The 17,104-nt window shown below is 41.8% G+C and overlaps 1 protein-coding gene across 7 annotated transcripts in view; it reads left to right on the top strand.

Annotated features, from left to right (window-relative positions):
- Positions 1-17,104, top strand: part of Klf12 (KLF transcription factor 12) — a 433,603-nt gene that overhangs the window by 342,841 nt on the left and 73,658 nt on the right. For all 7 annotated transcript variants that reach the window (XM_042285277.2, XM_042285279.2, XM_076545456.1 and 4 more), the window contains one exon: positions 12,271-12,333. In XM_042285277.2, coding sequence (XP_042141211.1) covers positions 12,271-12,333 — 63 coding nt within the window. The remainder of the gene's footprint in view (positions 1-12,270; positions 12,334-17,104) is intronic.

Raw genomic sequence — 17,104 nt, 5'->3', positions numbered from 1 at the left:
TGAGCCTGAACTGTTTAGGAGGTCCCCAGGCAGTGGGACCAGGACCTGTCCTTGGTACATGAGCTGGCTTTTTGGAGCCTAGGGCTTATGCTGAGACACTTTGCTCAGCCTTGGTGCAGCGAGGAGGGGACTGGACCTGTCTCAACTGAATCTACCAGGCTGGGCTGACTCCCCAGGGGAGACCTTGCCTTGAAGGAGGTGGGAATGGGGGGTGGATTGGGGGGGGAAGCTGGGGGTGGGAGCAGGGAGGACAGTGGAATCCATGGCTGATATGTAAAATTAAATTAATTATAAAATAAAAATATTTATTAAATAAATAAATAAAGTGAATCCAGGCAGTCTGGCTGCCGGTATCGACAGTTGCAAGACTGTCACAGCAGCTCCTATGGCTCAGAGCTCTCTGTGACTCGGCACTGAAGCCGACTCCTCAATGCTTTCCCCCTTTGATTTGTTTCAAAGTCACTTAAATAAAAACAAGCCAGGAATCAGATTTCTATACACTTCAATACACACAGCATACATACAGGCAAAACCCATTTTGTAAACACATAAATAAAGAGAATGATTACATTTAATTGCCATGTTGGAGGTTTCTGGCCATTGAGATTTTATTGGAAGCAAAATGTAAACTGTATTTTCCCCCTGTGGAGATGATTTATCTTCAGAATGCAGCTTATACCATTTCTATTATATCTATGAACCAAATGATATAAAATTATGTCCTACTCAGAGGAAAAAATATTACTTTAACACCTTTTTGAAAGAATGCTGAATTTGAATAGGTTGCAATTTGGACTGACAAAGTACCTGAATTATGTCCTTCGTTTGATCTTCTCTAGGCCCAAATGAGGCCTCTCAGAATTAACGCAGACAGACAGCAAACACATCTAGAGTAGTTCTCCACTACCTGCTCCTCTTAACCCACAGAACACCCTCCCCCCAGGAAAGGCAGTGCCAGTGGGTAATGGAATAACTACCAGCCAGGGTGTCTGCCAATTCATGAACTTTCTCCAACTCAATCTGCACTAATGGCTAAATCAAAGTATTTCAGCTCATAGAATAAAAGCCTGGAATCTTAATGCACCATATACAGAACACTGAAAAATAATGTCAGACGTTATGCACATGCAAAGCCAAGCGGAAAATTGAAGGAATTATCAGTGTGTCTCAGGTCAGGGCAAGAATTTGGGAACTGTGTGACCTGGATGAAGGTCAGTTCCATAATGTAGTTTGTGTTGCTCTGTAGATATAATTTAAAATTCCCTCCCCCAACCCTCAGCCTTATTTTTATTAACCTTTAAAAATGACTTCATCTCTTTTGCTCTTACTCTATTTTCTCTACCAATTTACAGCATGTCTTTTGCTATTCTGTACTACACACAAAACCATGAATGTAGTATAATATGATTTTCAAAGAGAGCATTTATACTCTTGTATTCCTGTGTGTGTGTGTGTGTGTGTGTGTGTGTGTGTGTGTGTGTGCGCGCGCGCGCGTATTCATAAGCATACATAGAATGGATATTATCTAGAATACCAAACTGTTGAAAAAATGAAAAAGATGCATCACTGAGATAAACATGTAAGAAATCATTCCTAGAAGATTTATATTAATCCTTTATCCCAACAAATGCATAACATTTAAAAACTCTTTAGTCAGTGATAACTTTAGAACTTAAAAGTAGGGCTGGAGAGATGGCTCAGAGGTTAAGAGCATTGATTGCTCTTCCAGAGGTCCTGAGTTCAACTCCCAGCAACCACATGGTGGCTCACAACCATCTATAATGAGGTCTGATGCCCTCTTTTGGTAAGCAGGCATACATGCAGGCAGAATGCTGTATATATAATTAAAAAAAAAAACTTAAAAAAAAAGAAAGCTTAAAAGTACCAAAAAATATAACAGTTAGCATATACCCATCATCAATTTCTGTGAACTTTATATGTTACATAACCCTAGTTATCCAAAGCAGGCAATTATTATTGTCTCAGCAGTTAACTAACAACAGACCTCATCTGAATTCCACTAGCATTTCCACAATGCCCATAAATTCATCCATATTTGAGGAAATGCATGTGTGTGCATGCATTGGCTTTCAGGCTCAGTGTGGTCCCTGGACCTGGTGCCAGGTGGGAGCTAAATCAGATTCAAGGAAACCATCTCCCATGAATCCAAACCTTTCCTTTGGGCCATATCACTTTCTTTCTTTATTTTCTTTGTTTTGTTTTGTTTTGTTTTGTTTTGTTTTGTTTTGTTTTTTTGAGACAAGGTTTCTCTGTGTAGCTTTGGAGCCTTTCCTAGAACTCACTCTGTAGCCCAGGCTGGCCTTGAACTCACAGAGATTCGCCTGACTATGCCTCCCAAGTGCTGGGATTAAAGGTGTGTACCATCACCACCCGTCTTTTTTCCCATATCACTTCCATTCACCTTCTCTTCCACCCTGTTTATTATATAGCATGTGCATATCCATATATTTACCTATGTGTGTACAGATGATGATACATTGGCTTATATTTACAGATTATTACAAGAAATAAATAGTCAGAAAAATGAAAAAGCAACCATTGTGAGTTACCATGCTTATTTTCATTTGGTGAGCAATACTTGAACATGAGTCTACTCCATGTTAGATAATAGGGTGTAGTACGACATTTGTAGTATGAGCTAAGGAAAAACCGTTCCCATCAAGTAATTGCAGGTAAAGATGATTACAAGCACCAACGTTATGAAGGATGAGGCTGGTGAGGTTGATGGTGATAGGTAAGATCTCATGGGAGGAGCTGGCGAGACAGAAGGCTAGTTGAGCAGAAGAGGTGAATGGTGAGCAGCAGTGATGCACTCAGAGAGGTAGGGGTGAATTTGCAAGGGTCAAGAGAGATGCTGAGGAAGAGGCACAGTGTATGCGGAGGCACTGGAGTGATGATGAGGGAAAAAGTGGCCCGAGCAAGTGCATCTGAGAAGAAGGGGATGTAGCATAGAAGAGGAAGCTGGGGAGATGGGTAAGGGCCTGAACAGACATTTAGGCGAGGTTGAGACTTGGGTATATTTCAAGAGCACTAGAAGTTACTGAAGGAACAAGAGAATAAAAACTATTTTGCCCTTAAAAAAATGTCACTGTGGCCCTTCCCTGAGGAGGAGTATTCATGGTACTTAAAGATGCCATGCAAGCTGCCAAAAAAAAAAAAATGCAACAATTAACAGTCCTGCCCAGCTATGATTCCTATGAACCACAACAAGGACCAGCATTACATGATAATCCTAAGCGTGCATAGTGGCATGTATATCTACCTTGGTGGTAACAAACAGCTCTCTCATTGGACTTAAGACCTGTTCAATAGAAGGAAAAATATGTCTGGTATTGGAAGCCTCTTCAGCTCCCCAGGGTTAGTGAAGTCATGAATCTTGGAGGAGAACCTACACTTTACTAAACCCCAACATTCTAAGGATTTGTCCTTACACCCACAGGTGAGTGTAGTCTCCACCTCTCATCAAGTAAAGTTCTCTCTGCAACAAACAGAGACCATATCAGGAAACCACAGCCAATCAAAATGCAGAGTTATAGATCTCATTCCAACTGATTCTTCTAAAATACAACTCTTGCACCTAAGACTTAGGGATCATTATAGAAGAGAGGGCAGAAAGATCATAAAATTGGGAGTTTCCTGTGAGATTGTCTCCTAGTAATGTCGTAATGTCTTAACATGACTGCCTAAACACAAGATGAACAAGGATGGTGTCAGTAGATATGTTAACGTGGAAGGAGAAAAGCCCACAAGACCTCAACCCTACAGGACTAACGAGGAATACTGAAAGCAGTAGTTATGCTCTTGCCTAGGCAAGAGCACACCAAGTGGTTATCTGACACCAAATGGTCATCCCTGAAAACATATGCATACAATTGGCATTATACATGCTGAGCAGATTGTATTTATATATTTGAGAATATATGTCTGCTGTATATGTATATAACTGCAATTAATTTTAAAAGAGACCATGAGTTTGCAAGAAAGCAATATTTATAATCTCAAAATATTTATATTTTCTAAGTCACTGTGCTCATAGTTCAGGAAATGGATTGCCCGGGTGGTTTTGTGGAAAGTGTTGCTAGTAGGATGATGGGTTAAAATAGTGAGTTAACCGTGGAAAGGGGGGGGGGAGAGGTTAGTAGAACATAGGATGCACCAGAGACGTATACACCTGCTGGTGACTGGGAATAGTAAGAGGTGTTCCCTCTGTGACCTCTCCTGGGTTTCTGGATTTATTGACAGAATCAATATTAGTTCAATGCTCCATTTTTTTTCTTGGTTTGATTTGAATGGCACCTATAAAAGACCAGATGGGCATCATCTTTTACTGCTCTTAGAACTGGACCTGAAATCCTATGAGAAGACAAAGTTGAATACTGAAACATCAACTTCTCCTTGTGAGAGTCTCATGTGTTCTAGGATGTTACATATCCAGAGATACTGAGTGTCTTAGGGTTTTTATTGCTCTGAAAAGACACCATGACCACAGCAGTTGTTATAAAGGAAAGCATTTAATTGGGACTGACTTATAGTTCAGAGGTTTAGTCCATTATCAGTATGGCAGGAAGCGTGGTAGCATGCAGGCAGACATGGTGCTGGAGAGTATCTGAGAGTTCTATATCTGGATCCGTAGGCAGCAGGAACAAAGAGTGAGCCTCTGGGCCTGGCTTCAGCTTATGAAACCTCAAAGCCCACCCCATGTGACACACTTCCTCCAACAAGGCCACACCTACTCCAACAAGGCCACATTTGCAGTAATGCCACTCCCTATAAGTCTGCAGGGGGCATTTTTATTCAAACCACCACACTGGGCCTGCTGTATTGTTCCTTTGTCCTAATTGGACCTTCCTGAAATGTGTGACACATTTATATGGCGAGAAGGTTCACATCTCCAACTCTTTTTCTCAGCAGTCTCTGCTTAAGCCTGTCCTGTATGTGTCTCTGACAGAAACTTGTTATTAATATTTATTTACTTAAAAATGTGTGTGAGTGTGTGTGCATGTGCACTGGCACATGAGCATGTGCACTCATGCACAGTACACATATGAAGGTTGGAGGATAATCTTAAGTTCAACCCCTCACATTCTGCCTCTTTGAGGCAGGGTCTCTCTTAATTAATGGCTGCTGCATACACTAGGCTAGCTGGCAGTGATCTTCTGGGGATTCTCCTTTCTCTGCCTCCACCTCTCAGTAGAAGTACTGGAATGACGGAAACACGTAATGTTGTTGGTCTAGATGGGTAATGGGGATTGTAACCTAGCTCTTCATGTGGGCACAGCAAGTGTTCTGTGGCATCACTGTGGAAATATCTTTAAATCTGGAATTCTCCTTTATTGTATGTGCCAGCTTCTTTCATCAGTTACCTCAGATTCTTAGATATTACTATATATTGTTACCTTAATTTTCTTAGTGCACCATACCTTACCACATGTCACTTGTACTTACACCAAATCTTAGAGAATGCTGAGTGTGTCTATGTGTGTATTTGCACAAAGTTTTATTGAATACCTTTATGGAGTAACATCTAAATCTAGCTGGAGCTGCCCAGGAGAGGATATGATGCTGTAGGGGATGCTGGGGCACAGCAGGAATATCTGACTGAATCCTTCCAGTTCTCTGCTGGGAGAGGAAGACAGGATCTCCTTTTAGATTATATCGTGCTTATGAAATCATGCAGGAGCTCCTTACAGCCAGTCTACACAAGCTACCTACTAGCTTTGCATTAGCTCTCTAGCCTCAAAGTTTTACAAACACCACAAACCCCAATTCTTGATGCCATACTCTATGATTAAACTGCATCACACCGTAGTAGCCTGTCCCACAAGTTATTGTGGATATACCCCATAGTTAGTTAGCTGGGTTTCTTCATTTGTTTTGTTGGTTATGAGTGAGAGGAGTGTGTGTGTGTGTGTGTGTGTGTGTGTGTGTGTGTGTGTGTGTTATGTTTAATTGCTTGTTTTTTACTGTTTATGTGTGTTGTGTTGAGGCTCCAACCCAGAGTCTTGCATATGCTGGCCAACCACATCTCAACGTTTTGCATGTTCAAAACACATCTCCCTACATAGTTCAGGTTATTCTTCAACTCCCTATGTAGCCCAGCCTAACCTCCAGTTTGCAATCCTTCAGCCTCCGCTGCCATGAACTCTGTTCACAGGTCTGATCCAGCACACCTGGTGTTAATTCTAATTTATTACACACCCATCCTCCTCTCCCTTCCTTCTGCCCACCACCATTCCCCGGTGCCATCGAGACATTATTACTACAGCTTCCAAATGGTCTTCGTGAGTCACACATTCCCCTAGGCTGTCTTCTGCACCACAGCCAAGATGATTTTTCTAGTTTATAAACCTGATTGTACTGTGTCTAATCACAAAATCCTTCGGTGGCTGTCCTTTAATTCTTTTAAGTCCAGTAGTTAGCATTCTACATGAGACCCTTAATCTCCTGCCCCTCTGGGCCTGCCAGCCCCCTCACCCTAGCTCTCTCCACCAGTTCACAGTTTTGTTTGTCTGCGTTTCCAACCTTCAGTGCATTTCCATGAGTCTAGAAGAAATTCCTTTTTCCTTTGCCTTAGCTGCAAAATGTGTCCTTTAAAATTTCTCTCATCTGTCAAACCAGGAAATTTCTATATCTACTCCATAGCTTTATTCACATGTCCCCATGGTGTTTTAACTGTCCCTGTGGCTGCTCAGCACGGGGCATTGTGTGGGCCTTTGTCTCTGTGCACTCACTTTGTAGGATGGGAAGCCTGAAGCCAGGATTCTTGTCAAAATCAAGAGCACCTCCTACATCCTACACATGGTCACAGCAGGTAGGGATCTACAGCACATTCAGAGACCTAAGACATTGCCCGGTGCAGGAAATGCTCAATTAACATTTGCATTTAAGTATAAATAAGAGGCATCCAGCACATATTGGCTCAATGAAAGAGATAAAGGATCCATGCCTACTTCTGAGCAGTAGAGGAAATGTTGATATTGTCCCACAGCTCCCTGTCCCAGCCATTAACTCTTTAGGCATTTACTGGGGCATCTATACTCTAATGCCATCTTCACCTTCTGGTTCTTCTCCCTCAAATGTTTCTAAGCCCCCACTTTGAGAAGACCAGATTATTCACCTCACGACTTCAGTTCACTTTGTTGGTGAGGTAACTCCCTTAGCACCTCTTCTCAGTGTATTCCTACCACTGTACCATTCTGTCTCTGGAAATTGTCCTTTCCATCCATTGTGTCCTTTTCTCTAGGCAACCTTGGCAGTTTACACTTGGAATTAATTCTCACCTTACTCCTGTGAACTTGGAACTCCTCCTAATTCCTGTACCTTTGTTCCTGTGGTAGCCACTTGTTGATCTAACAAGCAACTAGATTCTCAGCTGCTGCTCTGTAGTGCCAGCACCTTCTCATGGCAGCCATTAAGCAATGTCTGCTGGACAGAACGCATTACTTCTTGCCTGATGTTCTAGATATGAAGATAGATGTTCGGGAAGTCTGTGAAATAGATCACACTTAAAATTGAAAGCTCTGTGCCAAGTCCCCAAGGGTGCAGTGGTGGCTTTGTTATTTCATTCTAGAAGTTAGAGTTCAGTAGGAAAGCAGGGTTCTCCATACAGTGGCTTGTTGTTGAGTGTCTACTTGGTGCCAGGTAGTGGAGATGATTGTGAACAGAGATAGAAATTCCTTCTTGAAGCATTAGTGTGGAGTCAGAGAGACAGACAATATGAATTAAGTGTGAATCCAGTTGTACCCTTCATTCAGCATCATGCAGAACCATTCATCATTCATGCAGGGTACCCCATGGTGTGAGAACTAGCAGCATGTTGTGGGTAGCCTCTAAGAAGCCGGCATCATCTACATACAGCAAAGGAGATGTGAAGAGGAACATACAGTGTAACTGCCTCGGTGAGGACCAGAGAGGTAGTGAGGGATGGGGTTAGGATGAAATTGATGCCTTGAAGTGATACACCAAATCTTCTCTTGTGAGGTTTGCAACCTCTGTAAATGGGCAGCAGAAATGAATGCTGTCCTTCCTTTCAATACGCTGTAATTCTTTTGGTTGTGTTATGTGTGTATGGTATGTTGTATGTTTGTGGTATCACATACCACATATTTGAGTGTGTATGTAGAGGTCACAGTTCAATATCAGATGTGTTCCTCTATCATTCTTCACCTTATTCTTAAGACAAACTCTCTCACTGAACCTGAAGATCATGGACTTAGCCATGGCTGAGATCCATCCCTCTCTGCCCTTCAGTACTGAGGTCCCATGAGCATGCTGCCACACCCAAGTTATACTGGGGTCCGAGGGATATGAATTCAGGCCCCCATGCTCTTGTGTCAGGTCCTTTAGTGACTTATCCATCTCTCCAGCCAAGGCTATACTTTTTAACACAGTTTACCATAGTCTTTCTAAGTGTCTATAGCATCTGAATAAGTAAGCATGGAAAACAACGATCACATGGATTCCATATGCTGATTAAGTCCACCCCACACCTCTAAAAATGCCAGTGTGCTTGCGTGGGAGAGGATATAAAGGAAGATCCTAAAAGGAACGTTAAAAAATATATGTTGGTACAATGACAACATATATATGGATGACTGTGTCATAATGAAATAAACTGTTCTGTATAGTAACTAGAAAAACAGTGTGTGTGTGTGTGTGTGTGTGTGTGTGTGTGTGTAAAATTTTTGGTTTTGTTTAGTGGTGTAACAATATAAACCAGGGGCTCATTCCTCCTCATGAAAGCTCTTCCTCTGAGATCACTCATACCCTTTAGTGTACAGTATTTCTAATGGTCATCCAACCACAGATATGATTTTCAAAAACTAAGAATAATAAAAACGGCCTGCTTCATTTGATGATTGCATCCTCTTTATTTGCCCAGGCGTAGTATGTCCATTAGAATAACATCTGGACTAGCCTGAATACTCATGAGAACTTGTTTTCAATACCGTGAATGTAAGAATAAAGCAAAAACCAATGATCACTTCTAAATTCTTTCATATGTTTTGCATAAGAACCTGCTGATATTTAATAATAACTGTGGAATTATTTCTGAGTCCTCAAAAGGAGTAAAATGAATTATTAAAAGGACTCTTGTACCACTTGCATAGTTTGTAGATGAAATGACGGGTTGATACATAACAGAAAAATCAATGGAATAGCAAGCATATTGTGTAATAATTTTTAAGAGTTATCAAATATCTAATCACACTGGAAGAGTGGTGCCCTATCAGAAAATTGTCTTGGTCTGTGAAGTAGTTTATTGTGACATTCTCGATAGGAAGCAGTATCTCTGACACAGGGCCCGAGAGCCAGAGATCCAGTGGGCTTGCTTGGCTGTTTGTTTGGCTGGTTGGTTGGTTGTTTGGTTGGTTGGTTAGTTGTTTGGTTGGTTGTTTGTTTGGTTGTTTGTACTTGTACCCAAAGAAGGAGGAGTCATTTTATTGTTAAGGTAAAAAGTTTCCAACACAGCAAGAAAGTTTAAAAAAAAAAAATGCTCAGAATTGAGCGAAATTATAAACATGCTAAACAGTCCCAGATGAGTCAGTATGTATAAATAGAAAAAATCGGTGTCCAGGGCCTCAGTGGTGCCACTTCCGACTCTTCTGTGTGGTGTAAATCACCCCGTGTGAGCAGTAATGTCCCACATGGCAATCAGTCTCTGTGGAGTACACTGTCAGATCCACGGTGTTACACAACACCAAGATCATCCTTTGCTTCAATCTCGTGCGTCCTTTTCTTTTCATCTCCAGCAGTTAGTACTAAGCCCTGAAACCCTCAGTTACAGGACAAAGTGGCTCAGGAGTAATGGAGCCTGTGTGAGGCTCCGAGAAGAATAATGAACGTGCCCAGCAAGCTTCCTGCCTAGATGCAGGTGCAGAAATCAGGCGTTCATGAATAATGCATGAAATGCAGATTAGATGGTAGTTTATGCTACTGGGTTTTTGAGTCTGCTACCTGCCTGGATGCTATGTGTGGAAAGAGGTTGATAGCCGAGGCGCTATAATTTCAAGATGGAACTCCCCAGAACTCGGCGTGTCCTTTTGAAGAAATGAAATTTTAAATGATAGCTGACATGTAACAGTTGTCACATTTTTAGATGAAATAAGCACCCTCAGAGGAAGAAAATACTTCTCAATTCCTATTTTGAGTTCAAGAAATGTTACAGTTATTTGGTCATACAAATAATCAGAAAGTTTTGGGGGTTTTGGTTTGTTTGTTTTTTTTTTCCCTAAGATTGCTAAACCATGATGGGAGTTATGCATTTAGAGTATTTCATCTAGGATTCCTGAATTTTTTTTTCTCAAAGACACCAATGTCTAAAATGCTTTCTAATTATGGAATAATGAAGCCCAGTCCGCCTTCCCTGTGTAGACATGGGGTGTAAAATGGGTGGTGACAAGACACTGTGCTCATTCACCTTCAGCTGCTGCAGTAGCTGCTGTAGCTGACCGTGTGGAAGACATAGTTCCTATGTACATGTAGGCTGAAGGAGGGCGCAGTGAAGGGGTTAAGTGTTTAAAGGACTTAGCGTGGAGTGAGTCCTGGGAGCAGATGACTTCTGGAAATGTACTTAAGAACCAGCGCCACAATGAGGGGCTGGGAGGAGTTCCTGGCGGTCTACAGTTTTCCTTTGGTCAGCGGTCTTATCTGGTTATCTAGGGAGGAATTTTTTAACTCAGATGTTCATCTTGAACATTCATCTTGAGGATTCTATTTCAAGAAGGCAGGGAAAATGAGATCTGTTACTTTTATGTACGTCTGTCTCTCTCTCATATGTACATGCATATATGAGAGAGATAAGTCTGTGTCTTAAGGTGCTAGAGTATGAACTGGCTTTCATTTTTAGCTGACGCTGTCATTTCCGCCAGGCCCCGGTCTGGACAGACGCCAAGACCAACAGGTGATCCCTTGTAGCTGCAGAGCAGCAGGAAGGGAGCGAGCTTGAATGAGGCAGTTCAGCAGAGGGGCTCTCTGGGCTCCCTCCATCTTTCTGCATAATTATCGCCCCCCTCCCCCATGCAGAGCAGAAAATCTGTGCCGAGCAGCTCAGCTGCAGCCCCCACTGAGAAGCCTGTGAGAAAAAGAATGTTAATAAGGGGTGCTGGAGGAAATCAGCATCCAGTACTGAGTGCAATCCAGCTCCGGTTTGGGAAACATGGCTCCTCCCCCCACACACACACCGAAAAGCTGGCCATATCTGTTTTGATATGATTTTCACTGAGTAGCAGGGAGGGGCTGGGGTGCAGATGGACCTCGGGCTGCTGGTTTAACAGGGCCTTAGGACCAATTGAGATAATTTTGTGTCTTTCCTTAGTCCTTCCCTTGTTCCTTCCCCTTCTCCTTCCCCGCCACCCTGTGAATAAAAACAATGTATGGAGTGTGAAGATGGGAGATGACTCAAGCTAGAAGAATGGCTAGATCTCAGGACTCCTGGACAAGCAGTCCAAAGCAAGAAGTGAGCCACTAGGAAGCTAGAAGTAGCCATACTGCTTCCTTGGCAGTTGGTAACTCACAAGGAGGACATCCAGCCACTCGCCCCTGTTGGAAGATACCAGCAGCTCCGGGAAACTTTAAACTCAAACCCCATGTGACTCTAACCTGAGAAATTTGGAAAACTATGTATTTCTTTCTACTACCTGGCTAAAGTTTTGAATTCACTCCTTCCTCATCTCAGATATGGAGCATAAATTCCAGAAAGCCTGTCTCCTGGAAATAACTGTCCACTCTTCTGTCCTGCCCTGTTCTCACACACTCCATTCCTGGACACTTAGATGAAGTCCTGCTGTTTCCTTGACTTTTGCATTTAGAAACAGACTGAAAGTGTGGTCACTTCTCTGTCTCTTTGTGCAGTTTCTATGGGAACAGACATAAGGGCTCAGTGAGGGCAGGTATCATGGCCTCCGTGTTACTTTATGCACTCTTACCCCCAGGCAAGGATTACATCTTCAGTTACTGTGTCTTCTGCTAGAGGAGTACATCTGTTCATTGAAACCAGTGGTGCTGCATTTGGGACCTTCACAATTAACATGGGATACCTTGTTGCCTTGGGAGAGATAAAGGAAGAAGCCTTCAAGTTTGCAGACACTGGAATTGAATTGCATCTATTTACTATTAGATGGTCAAGTTCACAGGAGAGAACTAATCAAGTAAACCTAAGAGCTCATTGATAAAGCAGACTTTCTGCCTTCCCATCTGTGGTCAATATGATGTTTTCTCAGTCACTGACTGACTTTTTTCTGTTGACAGGGTACATCCATCCCCAGTATCCAGGGTTCGGGGAAACCGAATGAATAACCAGAAGTTTGCTTGGTGAGTATACAAGTGAAGTTATAAATATTTGTTAGTCTCGTATTGCTGTGGATGTTTTCTTTTCTTTATTGAAGCAGTGTCTCATAGATCCCAGACTAGCCTGGAATAAACAAAGAAACAAACAAACATCGGCAGAGTTCCTTTTAGTTAAAACTCTTCATTCACCAAAAACTTTATAGGTAGCAATTTTTCCCTAACATGTATTCTAACTTCCCAGGATCACCCAACTCACCTTTGAAAACAGGGGTTCCTTTTTAAAATGTGATTTATTTAGCCCAGACTTTTCTTAGGTGTCACCTTCAGCTTCTAGTGAAAAAATCTAGTTAATTAATCTATTTATTACCTTATTAATAAACTGCAGTTATTATAAAATTAGTAAATCCATAAATAAAATTATTAATCTTTAGATGACCTCTCTTCCCTTCGGCCTTGCAAGGTCTTTCTTTAACTGACAACTTCTTGAACACAACTCTCAGTAGACCTCCCCAGAAATGATATGAAGTTATTTCAACCACGTCTGATATATGATTCTTTGAAGAGCCAACTTAAAGGACTTCAAAAATGTTTTATGTGAAACCAAGAAAATAGATTAATATTGGTTCAAAAATCTGCTTCTTTATATTACTGCACAAAATTAGCCTTCCAATTCATAATGTATCATGGAAAGGAAGATAAAAGAAAGAAAAATGAAAGAATTGAGACATGCACTGTGTTACTTCAAAAATGGGTAGGAATTCATAGATCTCTGTCTTACTGTTTTAGATTATGCTTAGAACAAGATTTTGATCAGAAAGCAATGTTTTCTTAATGTGGGAAGATGAGTGCCAAAGATTCCACTTCGAAATTAATTTAATTCCTAAACCAGGATATTTTTTAGGGATACAAATGGCACTTTGAATAGTACCTGATCAATTTGCCTCCCTCCATTTCCCCATTGAATCTAATTAGCCTTCACAATAGCCTGGTGCTCTTGTGAAATATTTTGCTTTGCTTTTCACAAAGAGGGAGACGCAGCACTGAGGATGAAGCCTTTTCTTTGGCTGCCCAAAGGCTGGGCATCGTTGATGGTCATTCTCAGTCATTAAGGCCTGCTGTCCCTTGTCAGACCTGGAATGATGAGAGAATGACAAAGCCAGGAGACAGAATGAAAGTAAGGGGGAAGCCAGGTCCAGTTTGGACTCTGTAGAACTTATATTCCTTCTTAGGTGAAGGCACATTATACCGAAGAAACTACTCTGTGCAGAGAGGACATGAGATATTCAAGTGAGCAACATGAGCCAAAAATGCCAGGGACCACTGGTAGCCCTGGGGTCTGGCATCTGCCCCTTTGCTCTAAAGGGCTGAATGGGAAACACTGAGTAGATAATACATTTTCTTTCTCTCCCTTTTCATTCTATACAAGAGGCAAAGATAACCTGTTCCTCCAGAGTTTGTAGCCTGTCAGTTGGTTGGTAAGATTAAACTACTTTTATCTCTAAATTAGTAATCCATGAAAATAACCCAAAGGGATTTTACTACTAGCCCTGAGAAAATTCAGCTCATGTTTATTTAACTACATTTATTTATGTTCCAGGCACTGTTACAAGCACTAGATTAGAAAGATAAATAAAGCATGGTTTCTATCCTCAGAAGGCTAAGTGGCTTCTAGGGGAGGGGTGTGTGTGTTTTTGTGGCACAGGGAGAGAGTGAACGCCCTTAAGTCCTGACACTCTTCGTACTGCTTCCTTGGCCTCTATGCTGGGAACCACATGCATGCTCACATACGTATATGATAAGCTTAGATTCTCTAACGCAATGTAGATGATACTCTGTGGACATGTTCATAGGGGTCACTTACCACCTTTATTTAAGACCACCTGGAGAGGTGTAGTTCTGAGGGGTAAATATGTAGGAAGGAAGAGACCTAAAAATCAATTCCAAAACCCAAGCCTAGAGCTCATGCCTAGCGTGCTCACAAGTTCTGGATTTGATCCTTAGTACTGTAAAAACAAAAGAAGAGAATCCATCCCAGAGAAGAAATCACTGGAGTAAAGACATATTGTTAGTAGGGAAAATAGCGAGATGAGCTATTGTGTCCTTTAAAGATGAAATCAGACCCAGAAGAAGATGAAGACATTTCTAAATTGATTCTAACAGGAATAGTGATAGATCTACTGTATAAACTTGTTTGGTCAGGCGCTAGCTAAAATGTCTATGATCTATTCTGCCTTGAATCTTCCTTAGGTAAATACTGTGACTCTGGTGTGTGGATAAATCACCTGCAAGGAAGAAGCAATGAATCATCCAGCATCTATTCCTAGTGAAGTGATAAATGGTTGATACTTGGTTGTGAAATATTGACTATGAAAAAGTCAGGAAGTTTAACTACTCATCTAGCAGTGGTGAGAACAGGCAGGAGATATTTGCTCTCCTCAAAATAGAAGTTGGGGATAATTTGTAGAATTCTATGTCAAGTTCATCACTAGCTTGGCTCTGGCTTCCGCTAGAGCCTCAAATAGTATGCATAAGAGTTAAGAACTGTGAATTCATACAGTTGGGTTAGCAAATGCTCCAATCAGTTAAAGCTGTTCCTCAAATAAGCAATTAAAATCCATAAATAATGAAAAGGCTTGTACTTCCTCTGTGGAGTGAGATATAGCTCACTCAGTAGGTTCTGGAAGGCAATGGTTGTGGCTGACAGCTCCTAAACCAATGTCTATTATTGAGTAAGGTGACTTTAAAACATTTAAAGTAGCATTTTCCTCTTCATAAGACTGACACAAGGACGCAACCACTGGCCACTTTCATGGTAGCTGTCTGTGTTCTGGAGGTGAAGAACTATGTGGGCAAGGATGTCTTTTCAAAGCAAACAACATCAGCCAAAACCCAAAGAAAATGCATTAACACTGTGAACACATCCAGAGAGAGAACTGGAGCACCAGGGCCTCTGGGTCCATGATAGATGCTAGGATGCAGCCAGGTTTGAGCTATGTACTAACTCTCAGGGATTCAGGAATGGCAGGAAGATCTTTCTTACAAGGATGGAAGCATAACAATAAAGAAGACTGGGTTATTAAAAGATTCATTTCATAAAAAAACCAGTTGAGGAAAGTGGGCCAGTCCAGATACAAGCTCCATCCCCCTCAGAGCCACCACACTGTGGGGTGGTTGCTGATTTGGGGATTGTTAACCCTTTGGGCTCCAGGAGTATAAATTTCATGGTATCATGCATTGGACTGCTCCTCTGTGTTTCACTATTGCCCCTGCAAGGAGGTGTCCATAACTGTTAGGGGGTAAGGGAGTAAACCATTTTCCTTGTACTACCCCTGGGGTTCATTAGCTGAGACTCTCATCTTAGCCAGCAGCAGAGAGGCTACTATGGGAAAAGTGAAGGCAGGTTCATGAACACGTTCACTGCACATTCATAGGGGAATGTGCCCACGCAAGGGGCTCAGAATGAGGGGAAGTTGGAACTTGGGTTTCTGTAGCATCTATTGCATCTTACCAGAGGGTTTATTGCATTTGGTTGGTTTATTTGCATTTTATTTTTGGAGAGATGATGAGACAAAGAGAGAAGACTTTGGACTTCTAGGGACGGCAAGTTATGGGATGGTAGGTATGCAGGGGACACTAACCCAAGGGGAAGAGTTGCTTAGTTGGGTTCCACTGGTGTCATCCCTGGATTAATAAAAGTTGTCTCTCCTGATAGAAATGACCCTGTCCTTCTGGAAAAATGGGGAGTGCAAAGAGGTTTCCTCATACCTGCTCTTTAAGATTTACTTTGGTAAATCTTAAGACACACACACACACACACACACACACACACACACACACACACACACACGCCTGTAGAGAACAGAAGACACCATCTGATCCTTGGAGCTGGAGTTACAGGCTACTGTGAGCTACTTGTCATGGGTACTGGTAGCCAAACTCAGGTCTTCTGGAAGAGCAGCAAATGCTCTTAACATACCTAGCAGACTCTCCAGCCTGCTGTTGCTTCTTTTCATTTCCCTTGGGTCACGTGGATTCTTATGCGTCTGCTTTTTTTCATCTGCCTTGTATGACATAGATTCTCATGCCAAACTGCTGTATTTTAGGGTATGCTGTTCTGCTCCCTTTCACTGTGTAAATCTTCTTTCAGAACATTGACTTCCCTTTCTTGGACATGGTAATACAAGAAAAAAAAGTTTGTGATCTTTCAGGCAAGTGGGGATATTTCCCCATTAAAACACTGAATGTGAAGTTAGATTTTTAACTCACTGTAGTTTTTTTTTTTTTTCTGGAAGCTGTTCTCCTGTAAAATTCACAGGAGAGTGGCCATTTCCATGTTTGACTTCCATCATTATGTTTTCAAAGGTACAATACAAATCTGAAATCTGTGTGTTTGGGTGCATGTGTATGGTAGGACAGAACCAGGGGGGTTCTGTGGGGATTTTTGTCAAATAGACACCAAAGTTGGTTTACAGCTGCAGATACTTCTAGGATTGGGTGAGTGCTCAACTACATGACCATCTCCATATATGCTCATCCTTCGCTTTCACACATTCCTCTCCCTCTGTTTCCCCTCCACCCTGCCCTGCCCTTCAGGGTTTAAAGGACCTGGACATTTGTCATTATTTGGGAGTGGTAATGGTGGACAGTGTCTCTGGAACACATGCCAAGAGTCATTGCATGCATTGGTACTTGGTGCCTCATAATTGAGACTTTATGGTTATTTTTCTGCTGACATAGAAAGTAAAGCATTTCTCCCCATTAGTGGAAATTGTCCTCAGTAAAGCAGAAGTAATTT

The sequence above is a fragment of the Peromyscus maniculatus genome, chromosome 9 (genome assembly GCF_049852395.1).
Source record: "Peromyscus maniculatus bairdii isolate BWxNUB_F1_BW_parent chromosome 9, HU_Pman_BW_mat_3.1, whole genome shotgun sequence".
Classification (NCBI taxonomy): domain Eukaryota; kingdom Metazoa; phylum Chordata; class Mammalia; order Rodentia; family Cricetidae; genus Peromyscus; species Peromyscus maniculatus.
This window is presented reverse-complemented; position numbering and strand designations above follow the sequence as displayed.